Raw genomic sequence first — 16,297 nt, forward strand, 5'->3', positions numbered from 1 at the left:
TGTTGCCCTGCATGTCTGCTCTGTATCATTTCTGTAAGGCCGCCATTTTTCTTCTCTATTGCGCCAGCTCCTCTGTGACTTTGTTACCACCACGCTGGCTCCAGGTTGTTGGCACCTCAGGTACCCACAGCCCACTGACATAGACATTGACAGTGTTGTCATTTTGAATTCTCAGCAGAGAATTATCCTCCAGACTGGAACAGGTGTACACCTGACGTACAATTCAGCAGTGGCCAGGGGTTGGCTGGGTCCCCTGCTACAAACATGGCTACTGAATGCCTTGCCTTCTCTGGGTGAGGGTGGTTTCCAGAGAAGGACCTGTGAGCAGTCAGGCATCCTATGTTCTATTACGGGTATGAATCCAGATCTCCTGACTTATTTCCCAGCGCCACAGCTGTCTTATCTTTCCTTCACTTTGCATCCTACTCAACAGGTTTGACGAAATCCATGTGAGCTACCGTGCAAGGTGCTCAGCTAATGTCAACTCTGTCCTCCCTCCCCTAAAGGCCAAACACAGAACAGCAGACCACCATGCAGAGCCTTGTCAAGGAGAACCACACCTCTGTGTCTGAGTTCATCCTCCTGGGATTCTCCAGTGAGTCACAGGTCAGAATAGCCCTGTTCTCCTTCTTCCTTCTCCTCTACCTCATCACTCTTCTGGGAAATGGACTCATCGTCACCCTGATCTACCTGGACTCACACCTCCACACGCCCATGTACTTCTTTCTCAGTGTCCTCTCCTTGGTGGACATGAGTTATGTCACTACCACCGTGCCCCAGATGTTGGTTAATATGGTGTGTCCAAAGAAAACCATCTCCTGGGGGGCTTGTGCAGCCCAGATGTTTATCTTCTTGGTCCTGGGCATTGCTGAGTGTGTCCTCTATGCCATTATGGCCTATGACAGGTATGTGGCCATTTGCTTCCCCCTTCATTATCCCCTACTCATGAGCCGTCCCATTTGTATCAAGATGGTCACAGGCTGTTGGTTCATTAGCATAGTTGGGGCCCTGATCTACACTGTCTTCACCGTGCATCTGCCTTATTGTGGCCCCCAAAGGATAAACCACTTCTTCTGTGAGGTCCCTGCCGTCCTGAAATTGGCTTGTGCAGATACTTCCTTCAATGACCGTTTGGATTTCATCTTGGGTTTCATCCTGCTCTTGGTCCCGTTCTCCCTCATCCTGGCCTCCTATGTCCGTATCTTTGCCTCCATCTTAAGAATCCACTCGTCCCAGGGGAGGCTTAAGCCTTTCTCCACATGTGCTTCCCACATCACTGTGGTCATCATGTTCTATGGGCCAGCCATGATCATGTACATGAGGCCCAGCTCCTGGTATGACCCAGAGCAGGACAAGAAACTAGCCCTGTTCTACAACGTTGTCTCTGCCTTCCTCAACCCCATCATCTACAGCTTCCGGAACAAAGATGTTAAAAGAGCCTTCCTGAATGTACTTGGTAACAGACCTGCTCAGTGACCCAGGATGTTTCAGAGTTGTCCAGAGTCATGGACAGACTTGATGGGATTCATCTGGTATCATACAAGTAGGTTTTAACCAACCTGAGCCTTTCTGGGGTTGTGAGCAACCAGGTTAGGGGTGGCTGTATGGCTACCCCTAAACTGAAGGCCTCTCCATTGGCTACCACCATCCCAGTGACTCAGTTGAGTGTTAAGAGCAATGGCTTTCTTCTACAGTGACTATGTCATGGTTCAAGGTCATTGCTTTATTTCTTTTCCTGGGTTCTCGCCTTACTTCTAGAAGTTTATGTCAGTTCAATCTGATCACAGCCAAATGTGTAACATGTACACATGCTTTCCTACAGTGTAAGGGATTTGGGGGTGAAAATGCCGTAATGAGTAGATCAAGCAGGAGCACAGTCTTTACATGCACTGACAAGTAATAATTCGTATTGCTTTTTGCACTAGGAGCTATAAACTCTAAGCTAGAACTATTTTAGACACATCTCTATAACAATGTATCTAATAATTGATTTGGTTTGGACTCAGCTTGTGATACTAACCCTTCCCTGATTCTACTACTTAAATCTCACTTTTATTTTGGGAAATAAATACTATATATATTTCATAAAAGAAAAAGGTATGTGTATATGTATATCTATATATCTGTATGCATTTATCTATCTCTATAGAGAGAGAAAGGGAGAGAAAGACAGAGACAGATACCCACAGAGAGAGAGAAATCATAATACAAAGACCCCATTTTTCCATACCACAAATAAACACTTAATATTTTGCCATATTTAGTCTGAGCCTTTTTTCTTTTTTAAAACGGACTAAATAATTACACGTGCCATTGAAGTGCCCTTTGAATATTCACAGCTCCTAGGAATCAACCACTACCATTAAACTGAAGTCATTCCATGTGTTTTTAAACTTTTGCTTACAGACAATTGCACCCATAGAATTGTTCTTGTATGAGTTTGAAAATTTATAATGGTGGCATGATATCCACATTATTCTGAAAAAATTGTAACTCAGCATCATGTTTCTGACTTCTACCCACTTGATATACATAGGCCTAACACAATCTCTTTAGAGAGCATTTGAATATACCACACCTCATTTATCTAATTTTTTTTTTTTTTGAGAGAGAGAGAGAGAGCGAGCATATGCGGGATGGGAAAGGGGCCAAAGGAGAGGGAGAGAGGGAATCTTTTGTTTTGTTTTGTTTTTTTGTTTTTAGAGAGGGATGGGGAGAAGGGCAGAGGAAAAGGGAGAGTAATCTCAAGCAGACTCCCTGCTGAGCATGGAGCCTATTCCAGGGCTCAGTCTCATGACCTTGAGATCATGACCTGAGCCGAAATCAAGAGTCGGACTCTTAACTGGTGGAGCCACCCAGGCACCCCATAAAGTTGCTTTTTTTGCCCAAACCTTCACTTTTTTCTTTTTAAGTAGGCTCCACACCTGGCATGGAGCCCAGTGCAGGGCTTGAACTCACGACCCTGAGATCAAGACTTGAGCTAAGATCAAGAGTCAGATGCTTACCTGACTCAGGCATCCAGGTGCCCCTCATTTATCTAATTCTTTATTTTCAAACATTTATTTCCAATTTTCACTATTTAAACAATTCTGCAACAAATGTCTTCGAACATTTCTCCATATACAAGTTTTTCCCTTGGATTTAGGTGTAGCAATGGACTTGGCAGATTGCGAAATCAAAGAAATTTCAAATTTACTAGATACTCCTAAATTGTTCTTCCAAGTAATGATACTGATATGCCCCTCTAGTTCTCATGAACACTTGATATTATTTCTCTATCTCAAGCATTCTAAAATTGCTATCTCTCTTATAGATGGAAGGTGGTAGCATCTTTTTTTGTTTCATTTGCAATTCCCTGGTTGCTAGTGAATTTAGCATTTTTTCATAAGATTCTTGGTAGTATTGTGTAGTGAACTAAGCTGAAAAGTCAGACACCTGTGTTCTAATCCCAGCCCTACAATTTACAAATTCAGTGGTGATGGGCAAGTATGTAACTTCTCTGAGTCTCAGTCTCCTCATCTGTTAACAGGAAGAAAACAGTATAGACCTCAGGAGGCTGTTGGAAGGATTAAATGAGATAATGCATGAAAAGCATTTGTCATAGTGTGAAACAAACTGTAAGTAGTCAATGAATATGAGATATCATTTGCCTTTTTTTGATTTGCAGTTTATTATATATTTTGGGTCTTCTTTAATACATGCATTGAGAATGTCTTCTCTCAGTTCATTGCTTGTTTTCTTTATTGCAAAAGTAGTACATGTTTATTCTTAAATTTTAGAACACTGATGCAAACAAAAAGAAGAAAATGAAAATTATCCATTACCTTAGCCTTGGAGATAATTACTGTTAACATTTCAGCATCTATATTTTAGGGTTTAAAAGATTTTTAATTGTTTTTATTAATACTTTAAAGGAAATATAATACAGTTATTAAACTACTATGGGTTTTCATGATTTCTTAAGTGTTTTAAGCACTCTATTTGTTGGCCAGATTCTCACTTGAGTTTATTTATTATTATTATTATTTTTTTTTAGTATAGTCGACACACAATGTAGTTTCAGGTGCACAACATAGTGAGTCAACATCTCTATACATTATGTTATGCTCACCACAGGGCAGCTACTGCCTGTCCCCATACAACGCTATTACAGTATCATTGACTACACTCCCTGTGCTTTGACTTTTATTCCCGACTTATTCATTCCATAACTGGAAGCCAGTATCTCTCACTCCCCTTCACCCATTTTGCCCATCCTCCCACCTCCCTACCCTCCGGCAATCACCAGTTTGTCTTCTTTATTTATAGGTCTGATTCTACTTTTTTGTTTATTTGTTTTTCTTTTGTTTTTTAGATTTCACATATGAGTGAAATCAGATGGTATTCGTCTTTCTCAGTCTGACTTATTTCACTTAGCAGTAATGCCCTCTAGGTGGTCCTTCTGTGTTGTCAAAAATGGCAAGTTCTTATCCTTTTTTATGGCTGTATAATGATTTTTAAACTGAATTATATAATATGTATTCTTCTGTACCTTGATTTATTCACTTAATAATAGGTTTTAACATTTATCATGTTGATTTGTTTTCACTGCTGAAGAGTCTTCTTTTCTTTTGATGAATAGAATAATGACTTTTAATAAATAGAACTTTTAATAAACTTATGAATCTTTTCCTTTATGGTTTTTCTTAAGTGAACATGTGTCAAAGATTTCACTGAGCTCATTAATTCAGGAAGGAACGAATAAGATGTTAAGATTGGTTCAAAAGAGAATTTGGCTTACAGAATTTTATATGCTCTACTGGACAAATTTCATTTGCATTTCTATGAATAGGAATTATTTGCATTATTATAGACAGAAATCTTTTGTCTTGCTACCAGTTTTCTAGAACTTAACAGTTACACCCACAGAGTTATAAAATACCCAAGGCCATAGAAAGTCAATTAAAATAGTACACCCTTAGAAAGTCAGATAATCCTCAGAGGATCTGCTTGATAACATCTAACACTGTACCAAGAGGGCACCAAGAAATCCCTGTTGCCTTCCTGCGAGTGTTAGATGATTTTTTTCTTACAACACCCACCCTTGTGATCTTAAATAATCTTCAAAAATTATTCTTGATTTAAAAAAAACTGGTCTCATTATGTCTGGCCTCACTGTATCAGTGTTGTAGGAATGTTAGTCATATGGACCATCTCTAGTTTGCCTTGCAAATCTAGAGACATGCAGTATTGAGCCACTTCTAAAGCCACAGAATTAACTTCTGCCTGGAAGTATCCATATGGAATCTCAAATTGGACTTTTTAAATGCTTCATTATTCATTATGCTGAAGTTAGAAAACCAATCCCAAGAAAGTCTGTCTTTCATATTTTACCCAGAGTATCTATAAATTTCAGTGAATTCCTCTCCTATCGAGGCTCCAACATTTACTTAAGTTTCCTCCTGGCCAGTGGGTGATATTTCTTACCATCTATAAGGTTGGGACCTTGTAAGCCAGATCCCAGGTCAGTTTTTCTGAGAGAGCTTTAAAGAGATTGAATTCATAAGTAAAGTCAACTCAACCCTTGCTACTAAATAGTATCATCTCAGCATGCCTGATTAAAAGGTAATAACTCTTAAATATAATCTTTGTTAAACAATCAATTTGACCAAGTATATCCTGATTAAATAGAAGACACAATTATTGAATGTAGGCTAATAAGAGACTAATTTAAGTGTCTGAATTCTGGTGAGTTAGTAAAAATCAGGTATCAGTTAAAAATGTTTCACTGCAGTTCAAAAAACCTAGATCTACTAAATTGAGCGTTAGAGACAGCTTGAGGGAAAAGAGAAAGTGTTTTCTCATATATCCAAAAAACCCAGAACATTAAAAACGATAGCAACAATGATCCAAACAAACACCCCATTGGCTTAGTTAGCTCTATGGGAGTACTCTTGCTCTGCTGAATCTTGGGCCAGCAGCTACCTATCACGGAGTCTCATGACTGTTCCTCATTGGCTGTTGCTCCGATGGCCTCAGCTCTTTGTTTTCTGTCAGCCAGCGACCACCCTCTGCTCCTTGCCACATGGACTTCTCCATAGGGCAGCTCACGACAAGCCAACTTACTTCATCAGAGCAAGAAATTGAGAAGAGTCCGTGAGAGAGAATTCAAGCAACATAGAAGTCAGTCTTTTATTACCAAATCTCAGAAGTAATATCTCATTGCTTTTGCCCTGTTTTGTTCATTCAAAGGAAAATGCCAGGTCCCATCCACCCTCAAGTGCCGGGGATTACACAGATGTGTGATTACCAGGAGGTAGGGGTCCCTGGGGGCTCTCTTAGAGAGCTGCCTACCTGGGAGGCACATATATGGAGATCAGACAGGAAAGAACAGTTGGTCATCTTGCATAACTTTTTCCACAGATGAGAACCTTTGAAGGTTCTTGAGCCCGGGAGGAAGCAAGTCAGAGCTGAAGGGCAGTAAGATGACTTTAGCAGCTGTGTGTATTGCCTACAGAGCCTGGGTAATACTGTGATTTATAATAAGGGATATATATTTAGTCTTCTGGCTCCTGGCACAGAGCTCCTAAGAACCTTGGAATTTCTTAAGTAATGAGAACCATAAAGGCTCTTTTGTTGTCTTCTCTTGTGTCAATGAGGTGACTTTTGGACTGCCAGTGGAGCCAACCATGGATTAGAGAAGTTTCAGTCCCATCCTCAACCTCTGGGAAGATGAGAGGGGCTGGAGATGGAGTTCAGTCACCAATGGCCAGTGACTTAATCAATCATACCTTATGTAATAAAGCCTCCATAAAACCCTGAAAGGATGGATTCAGAGAGCCTCTGAGTTGGTGACCACCTGGATGTGCTGGGACGCCCCGTGCCCCCTCCCACATACCTCATCCTGTGGGTCTCTGCCATCTGGCTACGCCTGAGTTACATCCTTTTACAATGACCAGTCTTCTAGTAAATAAATATTTCTCTGAGTTCCATAAGCCATTTAGCGAATTAATTGAACCCAAGGAGTGGTCAGATGCACAGATGACAGCTTGGACTGCCGGTTGGCATGTGAAGTGGGAGAGTGGAGGACAGTCTTGTAGGACTATGTCAGAATTCAGGTGAATTGTAGGACACCAACTGGTATGGGAGATCTGCTTGGTGGTATGGGGGGCAAACCTACATTGGGATTTGGTGTTGGCATCGTCACCCAGCCACATGAGGAAGGAGGTGGGTCACACACCTACAGTCCTGAGTGCTTGGGGTGGGCAGCCAGGGAGAGGGTGTTCCAGGTGGGGCCAAGGAAATGTCAGAAAAGAAACAGCCCTCCGAAGTGTGAGGAGATCTCAGGGTGGGAGCTTCCCTGTGGGACAGGCAAAGGCCTTCAGCCCCAAGGGTCACAGAGGAAGCTGAAGTCAGCTTTAGCTGGCCATAGACACCACCAAATCCTGAGCTCCCCTCAACGAGAGCAAGAGGCCTCTGAGGCCTGGTCAGTGCTGCGGGCGGCTCCCTGTGGGAGTTTGACTCAGGAGATCAGGGAACAGGAGAGAGACCCTGTCACTGGGGAGGAAGCACCCATCCCTCGATGTGGCAACAGTTGGAGAAGGAGGGGACTTCATTGGGGAGTACAGGGTAGAGTGAGGCTCCAGGGCTCCCAGCCCTGGCTTCCCACACCCTACGGCATCCATGAGGCAGGCTAGTATGAACCAAGTGGCCCAGCCTGAGGAGGTCTCCTGTCCCAGAAACCAGGTTCTGGGGCTCAGCTCACAGTGGCTTCTCCCTTATGGAGCTCCCAACTAAATCATACCTATGTAATGAAGCCAACCCCAGTCTGGCTCCTGGGGGACATATTGGGCCAAGTTCCAAATGCTATGCCAGCACCCTGGGCCATTTGTGAGCAACTGCCTTCTCATGCCCAGAAAGGATGGAGCCTGACCTTTCTTTTGCCCTTCAGGCAGAACTGATCTCCTGCCCACCCTTTGGCCAGAAACACCAAAAGCGGGGGGTCCAAGGTCTTTGCTGCTACCTCAAAACTGCAGGGTGTAAGTTCTTCCTGTTACCTGTCTTTAGTCCTTTTTGCTACAGTTCTGACCCTTTCTCTCTTGCTCTTCTCTCCACCAAGAGGAAAGCTTGTAAGTGATCTGAAATGCCAGAACATACACTCAAAGGGCTGAGGCCTGAGAGCCACTGGGCAGTTTAAGACCTCCATGGGTATGGTCCTGTATAAGACACAGGAAAGTGTACCCGTGTCCCACAGTAGGCATAATTAATGTATCACTATATAACCATGAAAAAGTTGAATGGGTTCACGCTAACTGATAAAATGTTATTTTAAAAGTCATTTAAATATTAATATTTACTAATTTTTACTTTGTGAGATCCCTATTTTCCAGCCAATATTCTTTTCTTTAGGGTCTCCTACGTGTCTGTAGATTATGAAAGCCCAAGGACCTTAGGCACTTTGCCTGCGGTACCTAATGTGTGAAACAGCCCTGGGGACACCACTTGGTAGGGAAGAAGACAATTTCTTGGCCTTCATCCTAGACCTCCCAGGGTGCCTCATTTTTTTTTCCATGGGGAAGGAGGAAGAGCTGAGAAAAGACCTGCCCTCAGCGCCCTGTCTGAGCCCTGCACACCCCCTCCCCAGCGCCGGCAATGCCACCCCCAGCTGAGCTTCATCTCCCCACGCTGGACCTAGGCCTCCAGGAGGGCACGGCCTGAGGTCCTTGGGGAGTGAGGCTCCTCAGCAGGACCCTGGGCAGGGGCTACTGGCACTGTCTTGACAAGGGCCCTGGGGCCACATGCCACTCGGGAGTGCCCCCAGAGCCTGAGGGAGCCCTGCCCACAACCCCCTTCCCTGTAGAGCTCAGGACAGCAACGGCCCAACCATGCTGCGGACAAGCGAGCCTTTGCAGGGAGGTCGAGGCGGAGCCCAGCGTGGGCCGCAGTCCTGCTCACCGGCCGCGCGTCTCTCTCCTCACGTCCGTGTGAGTGGGAGCACAGCTGCCTATCTCTGCCTTTCTCTTTCTTGCTTTCCTTTCCTGTCCATCGGTCTCTTCTGGCTCTGTTTCAGCTACTGCCCTGCTTCTCTGCCTCCAAGTTTCTGTGTCTCTCCTCCCCCTGCGGCCGGCAGCTCTGGCTCTGGTCTTCTGATTGGGTCTGCGGCTCGCTCGGCCTTGCTGCCCTCTTGACTCCTCCGGGGATTGCTCTGCTGGGCCTCTGCAGGAGCCTGTGGTGAGGCCCCTCTCTACCGCCCCTGGTTCCCCTCTTCTCTGCCCCAGCTGCCTCTGTGAATCACACCAATCCCCCCCTAACCAGGGTTTCCCTGGGTCTCGCGGTAGAACCTGGCCCTCGGCCCATCCCCCCTCCCCCTCCCCCTCCCCGCCCCCTCAGCCTCCACCCTCTGTCCACTCTGTCCGGTCCAGTCACCCAACTGCTTGCTCTCCTCTTCCAGCTTCTTCTTTCTCCTCTCTCCCACCCCTGCCCTGTGGCCTCCATCCCTTTCCTTCCCTGCCTGGCCTCTGCTGGCTCTGGCCGGAGCAGAGGCCCAGGACAGCCCTCCTGTGGCTCCCCCACTTCCCAGCACCGCAGACAGACCTGGGCCTGTCTTCTCCTCCGGGTCCCACCTCTTTCCCCTTCCGTGTTCTGTCCCTCTGACCCTCTCCCACTGGGTCTCCACGCTCCACGGCTCTTTCCTTTAGTCCTTTCTCTTCTTCCAACACAACGGGAAGAATGACCCTTCTTCCACCTTCTTCCTCCTTCAGCTCCAAGGATGCTTTTCCATCTCTGGCCTGTGCCCCTCGCATTCTGGGTCTCTGTGCCTCTCGGCCTCCTTGTCACTTGTATTGGACTCTCTTTTTCCCTTCCAGGGCCTCTGCCCCTTTTTCCATCATTTTCTCAGCTTTTGTTGCTCTCTGGGTCAAGTTTCTCTGGGTCATTCTTAGCCCCTGCAGGTCAGTGTTGATATTGAGGGAGGGGGTGTGTGTGTGTGTGATGGGGAAAGGGCTGGAGAAAGGAAAAGGGAGGAGAGATCATATATATCTTCAGAACTTACATTTCAGAATTAAATATTACTGTCATCAACCACCATTTTTGCTGATAAGAAACAATTACCAGCTCTGAGTCATGGCAGTAAATCGTAACAGCGAAAATTCAAAACTCTTGAGTCTTTCATCTCCTAACTGTGCTGCAGGAAAGCAAATATGAGAGGAGATCAATATAAAGGTCCATGTGAAAAAGCACGTGGATTTCCTCTGATTTCTGTTACATCCTAAAAGGGAGCAAGGCTGGCACCCCCAGCCTCAAGCCGTGGACAAACTGGGGACTAGAGGCTCACCCCCTACCAGGGCCTTGCAATCACACCACCCATTTCTGTCTTCTCACCAGCAACAGGTCATCATCAAACCTGGTTGTGGGAGTGTCAGAACCAGAGGTTCAGAGAAGCCAAGCAACTGACCCCGAGACACACAGCAAACCAGCCAAGGAAAGTGAGAGAAGAAACCAGTCCCCAGGCTGTATTCTGGACAAAGACACAAATTCATCAAAGGCCAAGGAGTCCTTGGGGCCTGTCACCCACATCTTCCCTGTTTCCTCTGTCCTCAGTCAGCAGACACAAGCTGGAGGTAAGACCCGGGCAGCCTCTCATCGCCGTGGCCCTTGCCTAAGGACCTCCTTGTCTCAGGAGCTGGGAGAAAATGTAGTTTGCAGCATCAGGTTCCCTCTGTACCTAAGTCCCATTCCTGGCTCATGGCTAATCTCTGAGAGCAGCACTGGGCAGGGCCAGAGCCCAGACTAGGGATCAAGCCATGCGGGTGCTTATCATACTTGAGACACTCTGGCTGGGTGACCCTTAGGGGGTGGTTCCCCTCTGAGCTTTGGTAAAATGAGAGGATTGTACTAGTTGTTCTCAAATTGAGCTTCAAGTCTGTAACTAGTAAGAGGAACCACCAGGAGCCACATGTGTCTGGGTGAGGAGGGTATGAATGGAGTGGGTTCTGAGCTCCTGCAGAAGTGCGTCTTTGACAAAACCGGAAAATGCGTAATTCTACATCCTGTTCCCCAAGAGCCCAATGGTCCAACATCCATTTTCAATTCTGTTCTTGGTAGCAGCCCATCTAGAGGACAGTGTCCCCTCAGTCACACATGCCTCCACTCCTGGCTCAGACTTGAGTGTCCTCCGTGGAGACATGTAAGCACAGTGCAGCCTAGGCACCTACGAGGTGTGGGACTATGGGACACTGGCACCCACCCTAGGTCACCAGCCCCACCCCCTATTGCCTCCAAGTCGCCACTGGTTGCCTCCAAATCTAGGTATAAGTAGAAAAGCGTTGCGTATCTGCCCTGGAGGAGTTATTACAGATTATGTGCCACCCTCCTTTAACAGGCGAGATCACGAGAGGCAGGAGGCTGGGTGACTTCCCAAAGCCCTGCAGCAGACTAGTGGTCCAGTGAGCAGGAGAGCTGGGCTCTTACAGGATGCAGAGGGGCAATGACTAGGGAAGTTGGCTGGGGCCTAATGTGAAGGCCTGTGTGCATGTTAAGAATTCTGGTCTCTTTTATTATTAATAATGAGCAATGGCCTTTTCGGCCCTAGCTGGATGGCAGGCAGGGGGTGGGGGAACAGGGCTGGATGTAGGCTGTGAGGAGTGGGCAGACTCATTCCAGTCTTGTGCCCATCTGCTGAAGACCTGCAGCTGGGGGCTGGCCTCTCAGGAGGGAGCCCTTAGGTACCTGGGGGAAGTGAGTGGCCGGAGCTCAGAGCACCCTCCCCAGGGCCAGTCGGCTTCCTCCTCTCATCGGCTGGAGCTTTCTCTGGACTCTCATGGTGGTTTAGGAAGCAGAGATGTGTCTGTGTTTTATGCCCCACCCACCTCCTGTGCTGGCTCAGGCAGAGACACCAACAGTCCCTCAGGTGTTTTTGACATTTATCTGCCACCTACTTTGTTCGCCAGCATGAACTCAGGACTATCTTCATCCAACCTCCAGCCACCTCGCAGAGTGCCCTCAGTACAGACGAGGTTGCTAAGTTTCAGAGAGGTGGAGTAATTTGCATGGGTTACACAAGAACAGCAAGCGACTCCCGGAGCCCAGGTGTGCTCATTGAGGTTTTAACTTGTGATCTTTAACTATCAGGACAGTTAAACTTTTCTGTGGGTTCACTGGTCACTTGAATCTCTTGTGAGTTAACTATTCACATCTGATTCTCAGTTGTCAGAGTTTTTCTTTATATTTTAGAAGATATATTCCAAAGACATGAATCCCTTGTCTTCCACATATATCACAAATATCACTGTTTTTTTTTAACTTAGAGAAAATTATATTGCCAAAATTTTCATCTTTTTCCTTTACTGTTTTGTTTTTATGTTTATATAAAAGGAAAAAATTGGCTTTTAAGCAGGGAGAATGTGAGCAGCTTGGGCAAAATACGGACACAGAGAAATTGAAAGAAAGATAGCCAACTTTCTCGGCACAATTAAGTAGATCAGTGGTTCTCAAAGTGTGGTCCCACCAGCAGGCAGCATGTGCATTACCTGGGAACTTGTTATAACTGCAAATTCTCAGGATCCACTCCAGACTTCCTGAACCCAGAAACCCTGGGTATGAACCACAGCAGCTCTGACAAGCCTTCTAGGTGGTTCTGATGCACGAAGCAAGGAGATAGGGAGGTGGAGTCTGTGGCTGGCTGCTCAGGTGACCAGAGGAAGGAGTCCTAGACCAGGGAGACAAGGGGAGATGGGACGAGGTTCCAGGAAGGAGTCCAGACCCCAGTAACAGCCATCTCGGGACTAGAGAGAAAAAAAAAAACTGCTGCAGGGATGGTTTAGGGACTTTATGGAATTAAATATTCAATTTCAAATTGTGCTTCATTGTAAGACATCTTTGTCTTACCATACCTTCAGGACAAGGCTTACGACGGCTTCGTGTGGGGGACATTTGGGACGTAAAGGAGGAAGAGAATGGGGATGAGCCATGGAAGACGTCAGGACCCACCCAAGGAAGGCAGTGGGGGCCAAGAGTTCAGTGAGAGCAAAAATTTTGAGAACAAAGTAACCAGGGATACATAAGGAACCCCCCAAACTACTACACATCTAAGAAGAAGGGGAAAAAAAATCAGACTTCTCCCAGCAGATGGGATGAGGAGTTATGTTGCCTTGTGTACATATTAAGGGTCATCACCATGAGGCTGAAGGACTCCGAACATTCAGATTATGCTTCAAAGGTCTTTCTTTGTCTCATCATAATAAACATTCACCCATATATTTTCCCCTAGGTTGCTTTGTAGTTTTTATTTTTTGCATTTAACTGTTTAACATAGTTAGAATGTATCTTGGTAGGTAGGCAGCATAAAAGACCTTTTTCTACCCAGATCATTAAGTAATTGAGCAACATTTGTTAAACAGCTTCCTGCTCTCTGATTTATAATAGCCTCTTCATCACGGGCTAGGTTCTGTTTCCAAGCTCTCTGTTCTGTCCCATCAATCTGTGTGTCTATCTCCGAGTTCACACACATTTTTATGGTATTAATAGTACATTATAGTATTATGCTTGCTCCTTTGGAAGAGTGTCTTCCTCTTAGAGTCACAGATAAAATGCAGGATGCCCAGTTAAATTTGAATTTCAGATTTATTTTTACTTGCTAAATCTGACAACTCTACTTCCATTTCATTGTTATTTTTTTCCCCTTCAGTATTTCCTTAACTATTCCCATCCATTTATTCTTTCATGGGTGTTTCAATCACATTATCAAGTTCTTACAAAATCATTCTATTGAGTTTTAATTAGATTGCATTAAATATATAAGTTTAGAGATGTTTTGGGTTTTTTGTTTGTTTTGTTTTTTGTGGGTTTTTTTTGGTGTGGTTGGTTTGTTGTTTTTGTTTTGCCAATTTTAGTTTTTCTTTCCAGAGACATGGATATGGTGTATCCCTGAACTTAATCAAAGCTACCTTTATGTCTTTCAAGAAAGTTCTTCAGAATCTTCTGTTTGTTTTGTTTTCATTTGTATTGCTTTCATAGGTCGTGAACATTTCTTGTGAGGCTCATTCCTGGGTATTTGTGTATTTTTGTTTATTTGCTGCTTTTATAAATCTTTTTTTCCAACATATTTCTAACTTTTTGTCTAGTATAGAACATTTCTTTTTTTTAATTTTTTAAAATTTTATTAGTATAGAACATTTCTACTTTTTGGGTACTTTCAGTCTTTTAATAATTAAAAATATATATTCATTGTAGATAAAAAGCAAATAGTTCTGAAATGTTAAAAGAAAAAGGAAATGTGTCTCATTCATTCCTAGGGTCTCACTCACCACTATCACAAATCTCAGTCCTCAATGATAATAAATGCTGACAAGTCTGTGTATACTTGCAGGCATTTTCTATGCATCTAAAATTTGATGTAAAATACATTTTTAAAAATTTGTGTGCATACACATTTCTGTACACATGGGATCTTACTATGCATATTGTTCTTTGAATCTCCCGTCCCCTTTTTTTAAATTTAATTTGGTTGCATGGGGCTAAGCGGGAGCAGGGACATTTCGAGGAGCCGCGCTTGGGGAGAATTGCCGGGCAGCAGGGCCGGGTCAATGCCTGGGAGATGCAGCACCAGCGATGTCAGGACCCAGCTGCTAGTGCTGCACGTGCTCCCGGGTCCCCAGTATTTTCATATTAAGCCAACTGAACCAAACTCTTTCACTAGTTCTAGAACTGTATCAGGTGATTCTCTTGAATTTCCAGATAAGACAAATATGACATTTGCAAATCATTATAAGTTTTTGATCTTTATAATTTTATTTCCTTGCCTTAAACTATTTCTTTGGCTACAGCTTTCTGAATAATGTTATATACCAGCAGTAAAAGTAGCACTCACTTTGAGTGTACACCATTAGAACAGGGATCATAAATTCAAATGCCTGGGGTGGAGGGCAAGCATGGGCAGTTTAACTGAGTAAAATTAGTCTACGAAAAATAAGGGACCACAAGGAATATCGTGAACTGGGGAGTTCACACTCCATCCAAAGAGGAATCATATGCTCACCGCGTACTGGCTGGAGGAATATGGCCCATTATTGCCAACGCTAGTTTGTGATGCTGAAAATCTAGTTTTTTATGTGTAAGCTCCACTTTTTAAAATATTGGCAATTTAGGCACCTGGGTGGCTCAGATGGTTAAGCGTCTGCCTTTGGCTCAGGTCATGATCCTAGCGTCCTGGGATCGAGTCCAACATCGGGCTCCTTGCTCAGCAGGGAGCCTGCTTCTCCCTCTCCCTCTGCCTCTCCCCCCGCTTGTTCTCTCTCTGTCTCTCTCACAAATGAATAAATAAAATCTTTAAAAAATAAAATAAATAAGATTGGCAATTAAGTCAACTTTTAAAAACTATTCAAAATATATCTGTGGGTTATATTTGGCCGGCAGGTGGCTATTAAGTAATCTCTATGCTATAGTTTTAGCATTAAGCATGATGCTGGCTCTTTGTAAGAGATACTCTATAATATCAAAAGAGTTTTTGGAGATATGATATTAAATGTCTCTGTGAGAGTTCACAAACCAGAAAGTTGAGAGCAATCTACAAAGCCATGGGAACAAAGCGTGTACAAGTCAGCAATGGATAAGGAAGTAGGCTGGGGTACCCACCTGGGCAGAGTGCATGCGCTTAGGAAACCCTTCCTGACAAATTGTAACTGCTCCCCACAAATTTCCCTTTCACAAAACTCTGGGTTTTGTGGATTTACTTCTGCACAGTTTCCTATAGTCACTAGAAATTTTAATATGCTCAGAACAAAATATAAATTTTTCTGAATCATAAAACCAGAAAGGCAATGAATACTGAAAGGTGGACCAGCCACAGGGAAAAATTTTAAATCTCAGTATGTTCATGGTCTCCAACAAAGCAAAACCAACTTATTGGCACCATATGGACAGTGTGAAGGAAGGAGTCTTTGAGGAGTTTCTCATTAAGAAGGTATGATAAATGAAGATTAATTATACAATATGCACATCTTTAGGATTATATCCTCTTTGCGTGATGTGCTGGGGTTATTCTTTTCATTTTGCTAACTCTAAAAATTGTTTATGGGACTATACTCACTTTACCCATGATCTTTCCTTGACTATAAAATATCCCTCACATTTTGGAAGACAACATTATAGTAAGCATTTGGTAAAAATCTGTTGAATGAATGACATAATTAAAGAATACCAATGAAAAAGCTCATTCACCAGAAAAAGCTCATTCACCAGAAAAAGCTAGATCTTAAATAGCAACTCTAATTTTTATTCTGCATGGCATTGACTTTAACCCCCCCACTCTAACCTTAGTCCT

General features: G+C 44.2%; 2 protein-coding genes across 2 annotated transcripts in view; one reads left to right on the plus strand and one right to left on the minus strand.

Moving 5' to 3' along the window:
* The window catches only part of LOC113935113 (peptidyl-prolyl cis-trans isomerase A-like), a 59,520-nt gene that overhangs the window by 10,909 nt on the left and 32,314 nt on the right, over nucleotides 1-16,297 (minus strand). The window lies entirely within an intron of this gene.
* On the plus strand, nucleotides 532-1,476 carry LOC113935099 (olfactory receptor 2A12-like). The gene has a single exon (XM_027616870.1). The coding sequence runs from the start codon at nucleotides 532-534 to the stop codon at nucleotides 1,474-1,476; it is 945 nt and encodes a 314-aa protein (XP_027472671.1).

The sequence above is a fragment of the Zalophus californianus genome, chromosome 4, assembly GCF_009762305.2.
Source record: "Zalophus californianus isolate mZalCal1 chromosome 4, mZalCal1.pri.v2, whole genome shotgun sequence".
NCBI classification, from domain to species: Eukaryota; Metazoa; Chordata; class Mammalia; order Carnivora; family Otariidae; genus Zalophus; species Zalophus californianus.